A 16,734-nucleotide genomic window follows, 5' to 3' on the forward strand; every position below is an offset into this window, starting at 1 on the left:
TGCCTTTGTCTAATATTGAAATGCTCCGAAACTCCCTGTAATGGGACAGCTCAGCTGTGGCTCCCTGGTGACCTTGCATGTATCCACATAGACCATGCAGGTAAAGCCTTATCTGAATTTGGACTGTGTGCCCTGTGGTCCTCTACAAATTTGAGAAGATGGGAGGCCTCTGAGGAGGTGCTCCGGGTCATTTCCTATTCGCCTCCCTATCCCCTATAAGAGGCTGTCAGGAGACAGCTTCTCATCCATCATCTCCCAGGGCTCTGGGGAGGTGTGGGCCTTTGTACCCTGCACCCGCAGAATAGGGCTGCGGAATAGAAAACATCATCACTGCCATTTAAAACTAGCTCCTCAGCCACAGGGAATCCTAAAATTCACGTGGCAGTCATCCATTCTCTTTTGTTTTGGTGGTGTTTTTTTTAGTGTGGGGGACAAGAACCTGAGAGCTGGTACTTTTAGGTACCCTTCCTTTCACAGTTTATGTAAGTAATAAACTGAACCTAAGGGTGGCTCATTGTGTATTTCTTTGTTTTTTTTTGAGATGAAGTCTCACTTTGTGGCCCAGGCTGGAGTGCAGTGGCACCATCTTGGCTCACTGCAACCTCCGCCTCTCAGGTTCAGGCAATTCTCCTGTCTCAGCCTCTTGAGTAGCTGGGATTACAGGCATGTGCCACCACACCCAGCTAATTTTTATATTTGTAGTACAGACGAGGTTTCACCATGTGGGTCAGGCTGGTCTCGAACTCCTGACCTTGTGATCCACCCGCCTCAGCCTCCCAAAGTGGTAAGATTACAGGCGTGAGCCACCGTGCCTGTCCTCATTGTATCTTTCTTTATTGAATGAGCCAGTCAGGCTTATCAGCTTGTGTAACTCAACATTTTCCTGCTTCCAAGTACCATGCTTTACCCTTTCCTGCCTCTCCTTGTAATCCAGGAAATGTTAGTGAAATTAGAAGATCAAAGAGATAAGAAGTGAGCCCTGAAGGAAGGGTTTGAAAAAGAAACTGGGAATGAGTGATGATGAGGGAGAAGGAAAGCCAGGATGGAGAGATATTTACAGTCCTTTCACAATTGGCCATATGTGGGTTATCTGCTTTTTGGATTATTCCTGAAGGCTCTTCCACATATTTCAATTCTCTGATTGAATCAAGATGAGGGACGCAAGGCACCAAGGGGAGTGTATCGACTGCTTTTGGCTCTGTGTTTCTGATGGATTTCAAACTGGACTAAAACAAGCTTTTAGATTGTGATCTGTTCAGTATTTGCCTGTCTCTGCTCCCCACATTAGCATAGATAATAGCACTGACTTTGTATCCAGTGAAAGCATGTACTATGTTAATGAACTCATTAAAGGGATGAGTAGCTAATTTGGAAGCTATTGTCTTCACAAAAGCAGTGGAAGATAAAATCTATGTTCCTATGTACCCTAGGTATGCTACTTAATATACATCTACTATGCATCTAACACATTTTCTGAACCCCAAATCTGGCTTGAATACACAAGGGAGACGGAGAAAAGGAACCAAGCTGACCATGTCAGTTAGAAACACAGGAAAGCAAGCCAATGAAATGACATTTGCATTTGAAAAGGTCTGCTCTGAGGACCATTCCTGTCTTCTTCCAAGGGCAGCAGTGATCACCACAGTCATGAGGTGTGATGAGAATCAGGTTCTGGGTGACCCAGCACACTTTTACCCATTTCAAGTCCTTTCCCTGTTCTTTAAACGATATGGCAAGACCATAGAGGTTAAAAGTCCAAACTATGGAGACAAACTCCCTGGCTCAAATCCTAGCTCTCTTGCCTACTAGCTGTGTGAGTTTGGCAAATTACCTCATCTTTCTGTGCCTCAGTATCCTCATCTATTAAATGAGAATAATGATGGAATCTATCCTGTAGAGATATTGTGAGGATTAAATGCATATGTAAAGCACTTAGAATAGCATTTGGCACATGTAAGTGCTACCTAAGTGTTAGCTGTATTGTTAGTATTTGTTGTGACTGTAACTTCTATAAAGGAAGAGATAAAATCTGTTCACTACTGTAGAGCCAGCACTTAGCACAGCACGCAATAAGTACTAAATAAATATCTGTGCATTAACTCCTCACCATAAAGGTTAAGCATTGAATTTATAGAGCAATACATGCAGAAAAAAAAAAAAAAAAAAAAAAAAAAAAAAAAAAAAAAAAGATACATGACCAAACACCAACAAGGCGATCCTTAGTTTTTTACCTATGATATTAACAGAATCTGTCTAACAGAGCTAGAATAGAAAGACACACAGGCTTAAGACATAAATATCAAAAACAATGGCAGATATACTTACCCCAACCAACTAGACAAAATTTAAGGATATAATTTGGAATATATATGTTGAAGACTTTGACTAGAGCAAAATACATGTGAACTGCCTCCAGGCCCATCCAAGTCAACGAAACAAGCAGGAAGTAATGAAGTGCCACTGCAGCTGTGATACAAACTCCTGCCTTCTGAAATGATGACAACCAAGAATTGACCAGAAATACCAGGTTTAGCATCAGCAGTGCTGTGCACAGGTTGATCAGGATTTTGGCAGGATAATCTTTTCGAAGTTTGCTAAAAGAGAAAGTACAATATTAGGTAAAGTCTTCTTTTTTAAATTAAACATCACCACATCTTGCCTACATAATAAGTGAAAGAACGAAAGAATTACTCATCTTAGCTTATATGTCCTAAATTTCAAAGTCCCCCATCCTCTTTCCAGGTAGAATTGAAGTATAATAAATATAGTGACCTTCACTAACAGAAATAATAATAGCCTCTCTCAACTAGGCAGTCCCTTTTTTTTCTTTTTATCTTTTAGAAAAAAGGAAGAAGTTTCCCGGGTATTATGATTCTATTACCACTGCTTCAGCAGGTTTGAGCTAGATACTAGCAAATAGCAGGATGACTACAGAAACCATTCCAAGTAGGGTTACTTGGATAGTTCCAAAGATCACAACATTTGGCCTCATGGAAATATGACCTTAAGTTTTATTAAGTGATTGCAACTTTACTTTGCAGAAACTCACCCAGTATTTTTCAAAAAAAAAAAAAAAAAGTATTACCCCCTTTGATTCGTTTACACTGTTATTAAATATTCACTAATTTTAATTCTGCTGTTTTCATTTTGTGTGAATGTGTTTTTTCCCCCCTGAGGTAAATAGTAAAGTGCACAAGTCTTAACATTATAACTTGATGGATCTTTACATATGTACGTACCTGTGGAACTTCCACCCAGATCAAGAGGTAGAATTTTTTTAACACCCCAGAAGGTTCCTTCATGCTTCTACCATTCAATATCACCCACCAGAGATAACCAGTGCTCTCACATTTATCCCCATAAATTTCGACTGTGTTTGGAACTTTATGTAAATGAAGCCACACAGTATGCTGTCTTATTTTTCTGGCTTCCTTTCTTCCTTTGCTCAATGCCATGTCTATGAGATTTAGATATTATGTTGTATTGTATAGCAGTAATTCATTTTTTTCTGCTGTGTAGCATTCCATTTTACAAATATATCACAATTTATTCATCCAAACAACTGTTAATGTAAATTGGGGGTGTTTCTAATTTGAAGTTGCTGTGACTGAAGCTGCTATAAATATTCTTGTACATATCTTTCAGTGGACATATGTACTCATTTGTCTTGAGTATATATCTAAGAGTGAAATTTCTGGGTCAACAGCAAGATACATATTTATATTTAACAGGTATTGCCAAAGAATTTTCCAAAGTGTCTGAACTATTTTACGTCTCCACCAGCAAATGTATGAGTTCCTGTTGTTCCACATCTTTGTTGACACTTGCTATTGTCAGTATTTTTAATTTTAGCCATTTTGGTGGGTGCAGAGAAGTACATAACTGTGGTTGTAATTAACATTTCTCTGATGAGTAATGATGTTAAGAACTTCGTCATATGCTTATTGGCCATTTGGGTAAAGGTAAGCCTTAGGCATGGATATTCTCTTTTGTGAGGTGCCTGTTCAAGTCTTTGGTCTGTTTATAAATTTTATTGTCTTTTGCTTTTTGATTTGTGAGAGTTATTTATATATTCTCCATACAAGTGTTTTATCTGATATATGCATTGTGAATAACTTCTATGTATGGTTTGCCTTTCAATAGTTGAACTGTGTCCTTTGATTTAAAAAGTTCTTAATAAAGTCTACTTTATGAGATTTTATTTTAGGACTGGTGTTCTTATATCCTAATAGAGAAGTCTTTTCTCATCCCAACTCTCTTGTTTTACAAAAATCCAATTAAAGTATTTTTAGAGGAGCCTTGATGTTTTGTTTTTAACCTGTCCAGTTCATAATCTAATGGATCTGACTTCTTCCTATTGTGATGTGTTCATGAAATTAACAAAGTTACAATGGTAATAGCATCCATCAAACCAAATTAAGCTTACTCAGAGCAAGACTGTATCAACTTACTGAAAAGCTATGTATGTCACCAATGCAACTCCCAGGAAAATGGAGGAGATTCCACATCCGATGTATGTTATAAGCGCTAATATCTGTTCATTGACTGTATCCACTGTAGACCTGGATAAATCCTAAGGAACACAATGTGTTGTGTTTTACACATTCATCAGAGCAAGTTTATGGCAAAATGCTTCCAGTGCTCACTAACAGGAGGTTCCCAGGACGTATAACATTTCTGCCATAGCTCTTGTAAAACCAGATTATGTGAATGGATAAGACCATATATTGTTTGTTGAATATGCCTAGTCCAAGTTACTGCATACAGGGCATGGGGAACCATCAATAACATTCAAAGGACATTTAGTTCTTGGCGTCATTGTCACTAACATGTTCTACATTTAAAATGCAACCAAACTAATAGATGTAAATTTTGGATACAAAGTGAATCATTATCTGAACTGAGCATCTCAAAACACTACACAAAACAGCAAAAAAAAAAAAAAAAAAAAAAAAAAAAAAAGTCCTTTTCTTAGATCTTAAATAGCTTTTACAAAATTAACAAACAAAATTGACCTTAGAGATCACATAGTTCAATCATTTCTTAATTAAGTACCATTAAAGATCTGGAACGACATGCAAAATTAATTGAATATATGTGTGTACTGGCTTGAGAAGAAGGTTCATAGCTTTCCTCAGATGATTAGAGATTCATGACTCATAAAAGGTTAGGAAGCAGTGTTTACTTTGGTAGTTCTCAACCAGGAGTGATTTTACCCCTCTCCCAGGGACATTTGGCAGTATCTGGAGACATTTTTGGTTGTCACAACCTGGGGGTGGGGGTGCTACTGGCACCTAGTGGGGAAGGACCAGGGATGCTGCTAAACATCTCACAATGCACAGAGCAACTCCCCACAACAAAGAATTATTTGAGGCCAGGCATGGTGGCTCATGCCTGTAATCCCAGCACTTTGGGAGGCCAAGGTGGGCAGATCACAAGGTCAGGAGATCAAGACCATCCTGGACAACATGGCGAAACCCTGTCTCTACTGAAAAAGAAAAAATACAAAAATTAGCTGGGCATGGTGTAGGGCACCTGTGATCCCAGCTACTGGGGAGGCTGAGGCAGAAGAATCGCTTGAACCCGGGAGTCGGAGGTTGCAGTAAGCCAAGATTGCGCCACTGCACTCCAACCTGGAGACAGAGCGAGACTCCATCTTAAAAAAAAAAAAAAAAGACAGAATTATTTGGCCAGAATGTCAATAGTGCCAAGATTGAGAAACCCTGATATACTCTAGTCATTCACATTTCAGAAAAAAAAAATTTAAGATCCAAAAGAGGGAAACAACCTACTAAGATCACATAGCTAGTTACAGACAGAGCTGGAACAAGAATGCTGGTCTAATTTTTTTTTTTTTTTTTTTTTTTGAGACAGGGTCTCACTCTGCTGCCCAGGCTGGAGTGCAGTGACCTGATCATGGTCCACTGCAGCCTTGACCTTCCTGGGCTCAGGTGATCCTTTCCACCTCAGCTTCCCGAGTAGTTTGGACTATAGGTGTGTGCCATCATGGCCTGCTAATATTTTTATTTTTTTGTAGAGACAGGGTTTTGCAATGTTGCCCTGGCTGGTCTCCAACTCCTGGGCCCAAGCCATCCGTCCACCTCAGACCCCAAAGTGCTGGTATTATAGGCATGAGCCATGGTGCCCAGCCAACCCCAGTCTTTTGATTCCCACTGTAATGTTCCAGCCAATTAGGAGGGGAGCTGAACAAAATTATTACAATTTAACAAGTATCAATTGAGTACCATTTATTTGTTGAATAGATACAGTTTAAAAATAAATATAAAACAAACCCACAGCCCTCAAAAAGTTAACCATTCTTTGTAGAAATAAGTCACATATGACACATTCAGATAACAGTATATAATAAAGTTACCTAAGAGATTTAGGGAAGTATTCTGATGTGGGTAGAGAAGAAGGAATACATTTGAGAGTCATTTGGAAAAAAAAAAAAAACAAAACAAAACAAAAAAAAAAACTCAGCAAATACCAATGGTTCTTAAATTTAAATATTTTAATGATCAGACCCTTTAATCCAGCAATTCTGTCAACTTATCCTGAAAAATACTTACACCGATGTTTGAAGATACATGAGTAAGAATGTGTATTATAGCAGTGTTTATAATGAGAAAAACAGCAACAACTAAAATGTCCACCAGTCAGGGGTTAAATTCATTGTGTGAAACCCAAGCAATGGTATATTATAAAGGCATTTTAAAAATTGAAGTGTAATAGATAGATACATATTTTCCTGAAAGTTGTGCAATATATACTGTTAGATGAAAAAAGCAATTGGTAAAAACAGTATGAACAATTTTATACCATGCTTATAAAACAAAAACATATATTAATATATACACAGAAAAAGAACCTAAATGAATATAAACGTTAGACCGTTAAAGGTGGTGATCACTTGGGAGGGAGGTTACAGGGACCTTTTCTGTACTGCTGGAAATTTGAAAAGCAAGCATTAATTTTATAAGAAGAAAAATAAATATTTGTCTCAATCTGCTGTACTTTGGATGAACAAATTGGAGGGGGGCTTTTTTCCCAAATGCATACCATTTTTTTATAACTTAGTTCACACATATATTACAGGTCTAATAAAAATTGTCAAACCTCTATCCAGGAAGGACTAAGAGACAACTCACCATTAAGACTCCAAAATGGGTGAGGTGGTCGCACTGACAGATTGTGTAATTTACGTTTGTTTCCTTTACTTTACAGCCTGATGAATTCCATCCGCCCAGCCCATCTGTAGGAGACAGAAGGAAATTTCAAAGCAATTTTGTTTTTCTCAGAAATGTTTAACTTTTCATTATATGCACCATCCAAACGTGTGTTATAATTAGCATTATTTGCTAAGACAGCAAGATTAGGGGTATAATTGAACGCTGAAATTAAATTAAGTCTAATAGACTAAATTGACTTTTGGGGGATTTCATAAATGGCATAACTTCTCCGGCTCTCACTTTTCCTGTTCTTGTGCCATACCTCTATAAATGAAGACAGACTCTAACCATGAACAAGAGTCCTGCCACCATACTACAGTGACAGAGCAAAGACTGTTTTTATTTATTTATTTTTTCAAGTAGCCAATAAGTAGGAAGCAGACAGATCTAGAATCTTTTTAAGGACATTGACACATGGAATATAAGCTCACACTTGAGCTTACTCAGAGGGACTGGAATAGACATCTGAAAACCCAGCTGAATCCACAATTCAAAGGGTCTCAAGTGATTTGAACCAAAGTCTGGTCATGGTCCAGAGCTCCACAGGGCTAATAAGAGACTCTGCTCTACTTGACACCTGGCTAGTTTCTTCTGAGCACACTCAGGGTTTAGAACTAACACCAAACTTCCATAACCTGTAGATCTCAGGTACTAGACCAGATTTAGTGTAGAACTTCCTGAGTGGCACTAAACCAGAGGGGTTATTCGAGGGCAGGCAGCTGAGTATGGTCAACATTTGTCCATCTGGGATAATTCCACAGGTTCCAGAGGTTCTGGATCTACAGGGCAGAGGGGTAGGGGCAAAGGGTGACTTGGGAGTGTCCCAGCAATTTGCATTAATGAGCATAGAGGTCAACTTATTGAGGTTGTAGGGGACAAAGCTCATCACTTTATAGAAGTTTTATCCTGAGAGACTTGGAGGGGATCAGGAAAGGGCAGTGCTATTTTTGTTTTTCAGAAAGAAGTAGTATTCTTATACCCCAGGAAGCCAAATGGGAAGAGAATTTCTCTTTTGCCCCAGAATTTGGAGGACAACTTAGTTCAAACAGCTCAAGGCTACTCTGCACTGGACCTTCCAAATTTTTTCTTCCAAATTTGCTTACCCTCGAGTTGTGTCATTTTTCTGATTTCCCAAATAATTGTCTTTGGGGCTTAATATACTTATCATAATCTCCTATAATCATCAGGAAAATGTAGGTAAGTAGCAATTAGTTATTGGGCATGATTGGAGTGCTGTAGTCCCAGAACAAATTGAGAGATCTTACCCATTAAAAAGGAAAGTTGTCTTAATTCCCATGCCCTAATTTGGTATAAAAATCATATGCTATATCTTGATCATTCAGAATGCTCTGTAGGGTCTGACAAGACAGTAATTTCAGCACAACTCCCTTCCATTTAACTGCCAAGTGGGAAAATGGTCTAGGGCAAAGTCAAAGTTACTAACAAAAATACTTACTATTATTCTCAAAATCCCAAAAGGCACAGTGAACTTGACCATAATTCTGGGGGAAAAAAATGAGAGGTAAACATCTTGCCTTGTGATAGTTACCATATAGTCACACACACACATATGTTTTATTCTCAGTATTTTTCCACACGGTAGATATGCACACACTCACATGCGCACACACACACACACACACACACACACACACACACACACACATTTGGGCCATTTGTAAATTGGTTTTTACACTAAGTCCACCTAACTCTGGATTGAGAAGTGAGGAAACAGCATGTCACTGCCTGGTAATCCGGTATGTCCTTTAAAATATTTGATAGTATTAAAAATTGCCATGCCCCTTTCTGGTACAAGGCTATGGATAGTCAATGCAGGACTGATGTGTTCCTTACGGAGCTTTGGAATTCGGGGCTCACCTCTGAGATCAAGCTTTATGGACACAAATTTGATCTCCCCACCCCCATTAGCCCTACAGAACATTCCTAAGACCTCACTAGCCCCTATAATCTCCAGGAAACTGCAGGCAAGAAGCAATTAGTTATTGGGGATAATTGAAGTGCTGTAGCCCAGACCAAATTGAGAGATCTTACTTATCTAACACGTTTCATTTGGTATTTGTTTCTTTAAATTTCCTGTCCCTCTGTTTCTTCTCTTCTTTCCTTCTAGACTCAAGAGCAGTGAAAAGTATGCTGAACCATATGATCTTTTAGAATGGGAACTGAGAAATCTATTGAGACTTCATTAACGTAAAATAATGGAATAGTCATTCATTCTTGTACTTAGGCTAAATTTGATTATTTAGTAATATATACCTTATGTTATGCCATATGACTATACTTTTAGTCCTTTGGTGATAATTCATACATGTTTTAATGTTCTTTATGGAAATTCAAATAATATAAATGTTTAGGTTTCTTATAGAGGAAACCTGTAAGAAACCTATGCCTATATGGATCAAAGTCACACAGCTAGTGAATGACAGGGAAGGGATGCTTAATAAATGTTGACTTCAAGGCAAGAAACTAGAATGCACCTGGCTTGCTAATTAACAGTGCCAAAGTATCAATTATTTTGAGTGAAGTTGTTTGCCTCACTCAAAAATAAATGGAATCACATGTCATTTAGTGTGATGGGACAACCAAAAGTTCCAGTCACCACCCCACCCATGTGTCACAATGCTAGAATGCCCACCATTCCCTATTACTTTAGGGTGAGGCATTATTTCTAGAAGGTTCCAGTTATAACACATCTTCGCTACCTAGAATGGGACATTCTTCATTAAGTGTTAGACTCACATATGTTAATTAACAAATTACTTTTTTTTTTTTTTCCAGTCACCTGAGAGGCTGAGGCAGGGGAATTGCTGGAACCCAGAAATGGAGCTGCAGTGAGCTGAGATCGTGCCACTGCACTCCAGCGTGGGTTACAGAGCAAGACTTTTCTCAGAAATAAATAGCTAAATAAATAAAAATAAAACAATCCAGGACCCTGAACAAAATCAAAGGATGCCAGTGTGGCACCCAATCTAGTGGGGCGACTCAAGAAACAGGAACATCAACAGGAAAGTTCCAGAGAAGATTTTTGTTTCTTTTTTTTTTTTTTACACTAGCTTTCTTTTGTTGGCACTTATATAGTATATTTCTCTTTCATTCTTTTACTTTCAAGCTTTTTTTATACTTTTGTTTTCCTTTTTCATTTGGAGATAGGGTCTCTGTCACCTAGGCTGGGGTGCAGTGGTGCATCATATCGTATTTTCCTTTTGACTAATTAGCATGTGAATTGCAGTGATATAGAATGTGTAATTTTCTTTTTTTTTTTTTTTTTTTTTTTTTTTTTTTTGAATAAAGAAGAGGAAGAAAGAGAAAGAGGAAGAGGGAGAGAGGATGGGGGTATTGCTTTATTGCCCGGGCTAGAATGCAATCTAAATATGGGTATGCCTATAATTGTCCTTAATAATGGAGACATAAAAGAAAATGAGGGAAGAGAATAACAAACAAGGAGCCAACCAACATTTCGTTTAAACTTCTAAGTTGATATGATGTGGTACCAATAAGAGTGTATATTTTGTATATTTAAAGTGGAGAGTTCTATAAATGTTAATTACATTTACTTGTTCCAGATCTGAGTTCAAGTCCTGAATATCGTTGTTAATTTTCTGTCTCATTGATCTGTCTAATATTAATGTTGAAGTCTCCCACTATTATTATGTGGGAGTCTAAGTCTCTTTATAAGTCTTGTATGTCTGCGTATTCCTGTATTGGGTGCGTATATATTTAGGATCTTTAGCTCTTCTTGTTGTTGCATTGATCCTTTTATCATTATATAATGTCCTTCTTTGCTTCTTTTGATCTTTGTTGCTTAATTGTAACTTCTGCTTTTTATTTATTTATTTTAGCTCTCTGTTTGGTTGGTCAATCTTTCTCCATCCCTTGTTTGGAGTCTTTGTGTATCCTTGAATGTGAGATGGGTCTGGATGCAGCATACTGATGGGTTTAATTTTTTTATTCAAATTGCCTGTCTTTGGATTGAGGGATTTAGTCAATTTAAATTTAGAATTAATAATAATATATGTGAGTTTAACACTGCCATTAGCTGGCTATTTTGTCCATTAGTTGATGTAAATTCTTCATTATATTGATGCTCTTTTTGATAATTTTTTTAGAAAGGCTGATACTGTTTGTTCCTTGCTATGTGTAGTGGTTCTTTCAGAAGCTCTTGTAAAGCAGGCCTGGTGGTGATGAAATCTCTGAGTGCTTGCTTATTCACAAAAAAACTTTATTTTTCCTTCACTTGTGAAGCTTAGTTTGGCTGGATGTGAAATTCTGGGTTGAAAGTTCTTTTCTTTAAGGATGTTGAATATTGGCCCCCACTCTCTTCTGGCTTGTAGGGTTTCTGCTGAGAGATCTGCTGTAAGTCTGATAGGCTTCCCTTTGTGGGTAACCTGACCTTTCTCTCTGGCTGCCCTTAGTATTTTCTCCTTCATTTCAACCCTGGTGAATCTGACGATTATGTGCCTTGGAGTTGCTCTTCTTGAGGAATATCTCTGTGGTGTTCTCTGTATTACCTGGAGTTGAATATTATCCTGCCTTACTAGGCTGGGAAAATTTTCCTGAATAATGTCCTGAAGCATATTTTCCAGCTTGGATTCATTCTCTTCGTCACATTCAGGTACACCTATCAAGCGTAGATTAGGTCTTTTCACATAGTCCCATATTTCTTGGAGACTTTGCTCGTTCCTTTTTATCCTTTTTTCTCTAATCTTGTCTTCTTGTTTTATTTCACCGAGTTGGTCTTCGACCTCTGATATCCTTTCTTCTGCTTGATCAATTCGGCTGTTAAAACTTGTGCATACTTCACGAAGTTCTCCTATTGTGTTTTTCAGCTCCATCAATTCACTTATATTCCTCTCTAAATTGTGTATTCTTGTTAACATTTCGTCAAATCTTTTTTCAAAGTTCTTAGTTACTTTAGATTGGGTTAAAACAAGTTCTTTTAATTCACAGAAGTTTCTCATTATCCACATTTTGAAGCCTGCTTCTGTAATTGGAACACACTCGTTCTCCATCAAGCCTTGTTCCGTTGCTGATGAGGAACTGTGATCCCCCGCTGAGGGAGAGGCGTTCTGATCCTGGGCATTCTCAGCCTTTTTTGGGCGTTTTCCTCCCTTCGTTATAAATTTATCCATCTGTGGTCTTTGTATTCACCGTCTTTGTAATTAGGTTTCTGAGTGGACGTCCAACTTACTGATTCTCAGCGCTGAAATCTGAGCAACCCACTGCACTGACCAAATCAGCGGCGTTAAGATTGATGGTGCTTTTCTGACTCTGCACCAAGAACCGTCGCTCCAAGGCGCCGGCAAAACCACCTCGCCGGTCACAAGAGTCGCGCTGGCGACCCGTGGGGCTCCTCCGCTGGGAATCTCCTGGTGCGTGAGCAACAAGAATTCATGTGAAGGTGTGGCGTCCTCTCATTCTTTGCGCTTTCACTGGGAGCTACAATCCCGAGCTGCTAGTGATCAGCCATCTTGGATCTCTCTCTAACAAATTACTTTTAACAAAAAAACGTGACGCGTTCCTGAGACCATTTGATTTTGAGCTGAAAATGGATATATTACCTGGTTTCCTTCAATATGCTGCAGAGTGATAACCACCGGGTCAGCTAAGCTTTGAACGGACATATCTGAAATGCTGGCACTCACAACATATGTAGTTAATGCTTTAGTGACGTTTTTGATCTGCAGATGAGACATAAGAGGAGTTCAGGTCCTAAATTTTTAATTACTTACATATTAATAATTAATCTGAAATTTTGAAGTGATACACACAACATTAGGTACAGAAATGTGGAAAATAAAATTGCAAGCTAAAGTCAGATGTCATTCAGCTAATCTCCTGTCTTCACATAAGGTCTCTATTATACCAAGCTAGAACAGTTCATTAATGCATCCATCCATCCAAATATCTATCTAGTACTCATTGGTTTTGCACCTGCTACTTAGTACTGCACTAGGAACAAAATGAAATTATTCTCTATTTTGATAACTTTCTGGACATCGACATTTCACAACTTATCCCAGTTCCAACTCTCAACCATTTTTGCTCACTTTTAGGGAGCTCCTCTATAAGAAACCTAAATCCATCAGTGTAAGTTATATACCACTTCTTGTTCTATTCTGACAGAGATAGAAGCAAGTTTATCAACACCCAGTTTGAAACAAATTTCAGAGGATAGTCATTGCCTTCTTAGGTGACTGTGAGCTCTGAGGCCAGAGCCAGGGATTGTAGAGTCTGGTATTCCTCACATATCCTAGCATACAGCAGGTGTCTTGTGCCCATGGTGAGCGAATTATTATGTGCTTTTCATGCACATGACATGTGCGGTCCTCAGTGAAACCACATAAGCATTTTTCAGATAAACTGAGGCTTGAGTAGCTCAGTGCCAATATGGATAAAGGTCATATAGCTAGTAAATGACAGGGAAGGGATGCTTAATAAATGTTGCTTTAAAGGCAACAAACTGGAATGTACCTGTTGAGAAGTGGGGCTTGCTAATTAACAGCGCTAAAGTACCCCAGGCCAAGGGTCCAGGATGCAGGTCAGCTGAGAGGCTGCCTTTTCTGGGGCACAGGCACATGTGAAGATGCCAGAGATAGGGCTGGTGACACCAGACAAGAGGGAGAGGAAGAAAAATCTCTGAGAACGTCCCCCAAAAAGCCTAGAGGAGGTGAGCCCAGAGGATGTTCCTTGGAGATCCTGCTGGGCCACTTTTAGAAGACGCTAAGGCTTCATATTTCTGAAGAAACAGTGTGCAGTCCCTACTACCTACCCTCCACACCTGAGCCCTGCAGCCTGCAGTAGTTGCAAATTTAGCCTGGGGCTCCACTAGGAGTCTACTCACTTCCTGTTTCTGACCTGTTCTGTTCATTCAAAGCCAACCTGATGGGTCAGTGCTTCCTTCCCAGCAGAATTAGCCTGGGGAAACCTGATTTAGATATGGGTCAGTAGCAAGATAGAGTAAGGGCCCTGCTGACACTCAAAAGGCCAAGTGCTAACCCTAGCTCACTTGTTCCTCCTAAGCCCCATTACTCCTTTCCGGTCTATTGGTGATACTGGGAAAGATAGCAGAGTAGATGTTATTTAACCATCCTCCCAACTTAGTCTGAGACAACAGTTTTCGGTAGTGAAAAGGCCAAAGGAGGAGACACACACTATGAGACAGAACTTAATTAGCCTTTTCTCTGGTCTCATTTCCCTTACTATAAAATGGTAGTCATGCCAGGAAAGGAACTGAACCTTCCTCATCCTTCAACCCTTTGCACTGCAGGCTCAAGTTTTACCTGTTACACCTCTGAATTTTTAGACAAGCTATTCCCTGTATCTGAAACTCTCTTCCCTCCTTCTCTTTGCCCTATTTCATCTTTGAGCTCCTACTCAACTTTAGGACTTGGCTGAGACCTTTCTCTCAGTGTGCTTTCCTGATCTCCCAGATGAGTGGCAGAGCCCCTCTTCTATGCATCCAGAACCCCTGTGCCATATTGTAACCACCTCTCTCCCTGAGAATCACAGATAGTGGAGGCATGAAGGAGGAGACACATATTATTCAAGAGTGGTGCCTTATCAACAGTTTCTATGGACCAGGCATGGTGGCTCACACCTGTAATCCTAACGCTTTGGAAGGCAGAGACAGGAGGATGGCTTGAGGACAGAAGTTTGAGACCAGCCTGGGTAACAAAGTGAGACCTTGTCTCTACAAAAAAATTTAAAAAAAGTCAGCCAGGCATGGTGGCAGCACCTATAGTCCCAGCTACTTGGGAGGCTGATCCAGGAGGATCACTTAAAGCCAGGAGTTCAAGGTTGCAGTGAGCTGTGATTGCACCACTACACTTCAGCCTGGGTGGCAGAGCAAGATCCTGTCTTTAAAAGATACAAACAAACAAACAAATTTCTAAGGTTATATGTCATAATGACTTAAGATTTTGATTAAAATACGTTAGAGGAAGCAGTGTTAGAGCAAGGCAGTGATACTTTGGGATTCAAGAGAAACAATTAAAGAGCAGCACCGTTTATAAGTACTCATTCCCCAATAACCAGTGACCCACATCCCAGCCTCAGGTCATCCCCTTCAATGTTTAGGTCTCTGTACTCTTCCATCGAACTGGAAGTTCCAGGAAGGCATGCACTATGTCTCTTGCTCAGCATTCTATCCTCAGCATTCAGCACCATATAAGACACATGGAAGGAATCAAGTAAATATTTGGTGAATGAATAAATGATTGAGTGAATAAATGAACAAACTGTGGCACCTTCAACAGATTTCTTCCCCTCTCCGGGTCTCAGTGTCCTCAATATTCATTTTACCTTTACCAATGGTAAAATGAAGTGATGGGATGATAGGAGTTAGGAGGGCCCTTTCAGCTCTGAATTTGATGGCAGGCTAGTTCTAATCCTTCTTCATCTGGTACTATGACGTCTGCAGGCTAATTTTGGCAAAGCATCTTTAATCTCTTTCAGTGGAAAGTGTTACTGAATAAAAATGACTTATTAAGTGTGAAATCTATGCAAAACAAGTTTATGTCTTATTCTATGAGACAAGCACGGCCCTCTGAAGAAAGGAGAGAAATTAAGACCAAAATAATGGCATTTCAGGTGACACAGAGAAATTGTAAGCCTACCAAAAGGTTCAGAGTGTTATGGAGCACGTTTTTAATTTTATTAAAATGTTTTGCCCACTAAATATTTTCTCCAGGAGGCAGGAAGCAGAGCAGAGGCTCACTTACTTCAGGCAGCCATCCTGGGTGGGATTTGAGCTAAGCCCACAGGAACAAATAGAATTTAGATAGAGAAAGTTGAGGCTGGAGAACTCCAGGGAAACAGAAAGTCTTATAGACACAGCTGGAGGTGACATGGTATGTTTGAGGTGGCATGTGGTATTGGTATGTGCTATATTTTGAGTTGGCCCAGTGCAGCCTCCCACAAAAGAACTGTGAATATTTGACCATTAGAAATTTGTTCCTTTGGATAGCCTCTTTAGAAATGCAAACACATCTGGAAAAATTAGTGTATTGACTTTTAAATACATGAACTTTGAAGTCAGATACCCTGGGTTTGATTCCTAGCTATGCCATTTTATAGCTATGTGGCCTTGGGAAAAATTACTTAACCTTTTTGAATCTCAGTTTCTCATTAGAAGTAGATGAAATAACAAATGTAAATATTAGCTATTAATGATGTTTAGTATCTTCAACTTCATGCAAACTCTGATTACTGTCTTCCCAACAGCTAGATGAGACAGAGTGGTCTAAACGAATAGCCTTTTGTTAGGTAGAGACCTAAGACAAGATAGTAATAATAGTAGAGCGCACACTTAACATGGTACTTATGTGCCAAGCAGTATTGTAAACACTTTAAATGCACTAACTCCTTTAATCCTTAGGTTGCTTTTTAAGGTGTTCTTATTACCCTATGCTACAGAGGTTGAGTAACTTGCTTGAGGACACACAGGGAGAATATGGCATTGCCAGTTTTAAACTCAGCCAGAGTC

At 39.2% G+C, this 16,734-nt stretch overlaps 1 protein-coding gene across 1 annotated transcript in view; it reads right to left on the reverse strand.

Annotated features, from left to right (window-relative positions):
* ADGRG4 (adhesion G protein-coupled receptor G4) overlaps positions 1-16,734 on the reverse strand; it is a 164,238-nt gene that overhangs the window by 15,290 nt on the left and 132,214 nt on the right. Inside the window, exons 16-20 of the mRNA XM_074391684.1 lie at positions 12,809-12,928; positions 8,689-8,734; positions 7,152-7,255; positions 4,452-4,573; positions 2,326-2,594 (exon numbers count right to left, since the gene is read on the reverse strand). Of these exons, the coding sequence (XP_074247785.1) occupies positions 2,326-2,594; positions 4,452-4,573; positions 7,152-7,255; positions 8,689-8,734; positions 12,809-12,928 (661 nt within the window). The remainder of the gene's footprint in view (positions 1-2,325; positions 2,595-4,451; positions 4,574-7,151; positions 7,256-8,688; positions 8,735-12,808; positions 12,929-16,734) is intronic.

The sequence above is a fragment of the Saimiri boliviensis genome, chromosome X (assembly GCF_048565385.1).
Source record: "Saimiri boliviensis isolate mSaiBol1 chromosome X, mSaiBol1.pri, whole genome shotgun sequence".
Classification (NCBI taxonomy): Eukaryota; Metazoa; Chordata; class Mammalia; order Primates; family Cebidae; genus Saimiri; species Saimiri boliviensis.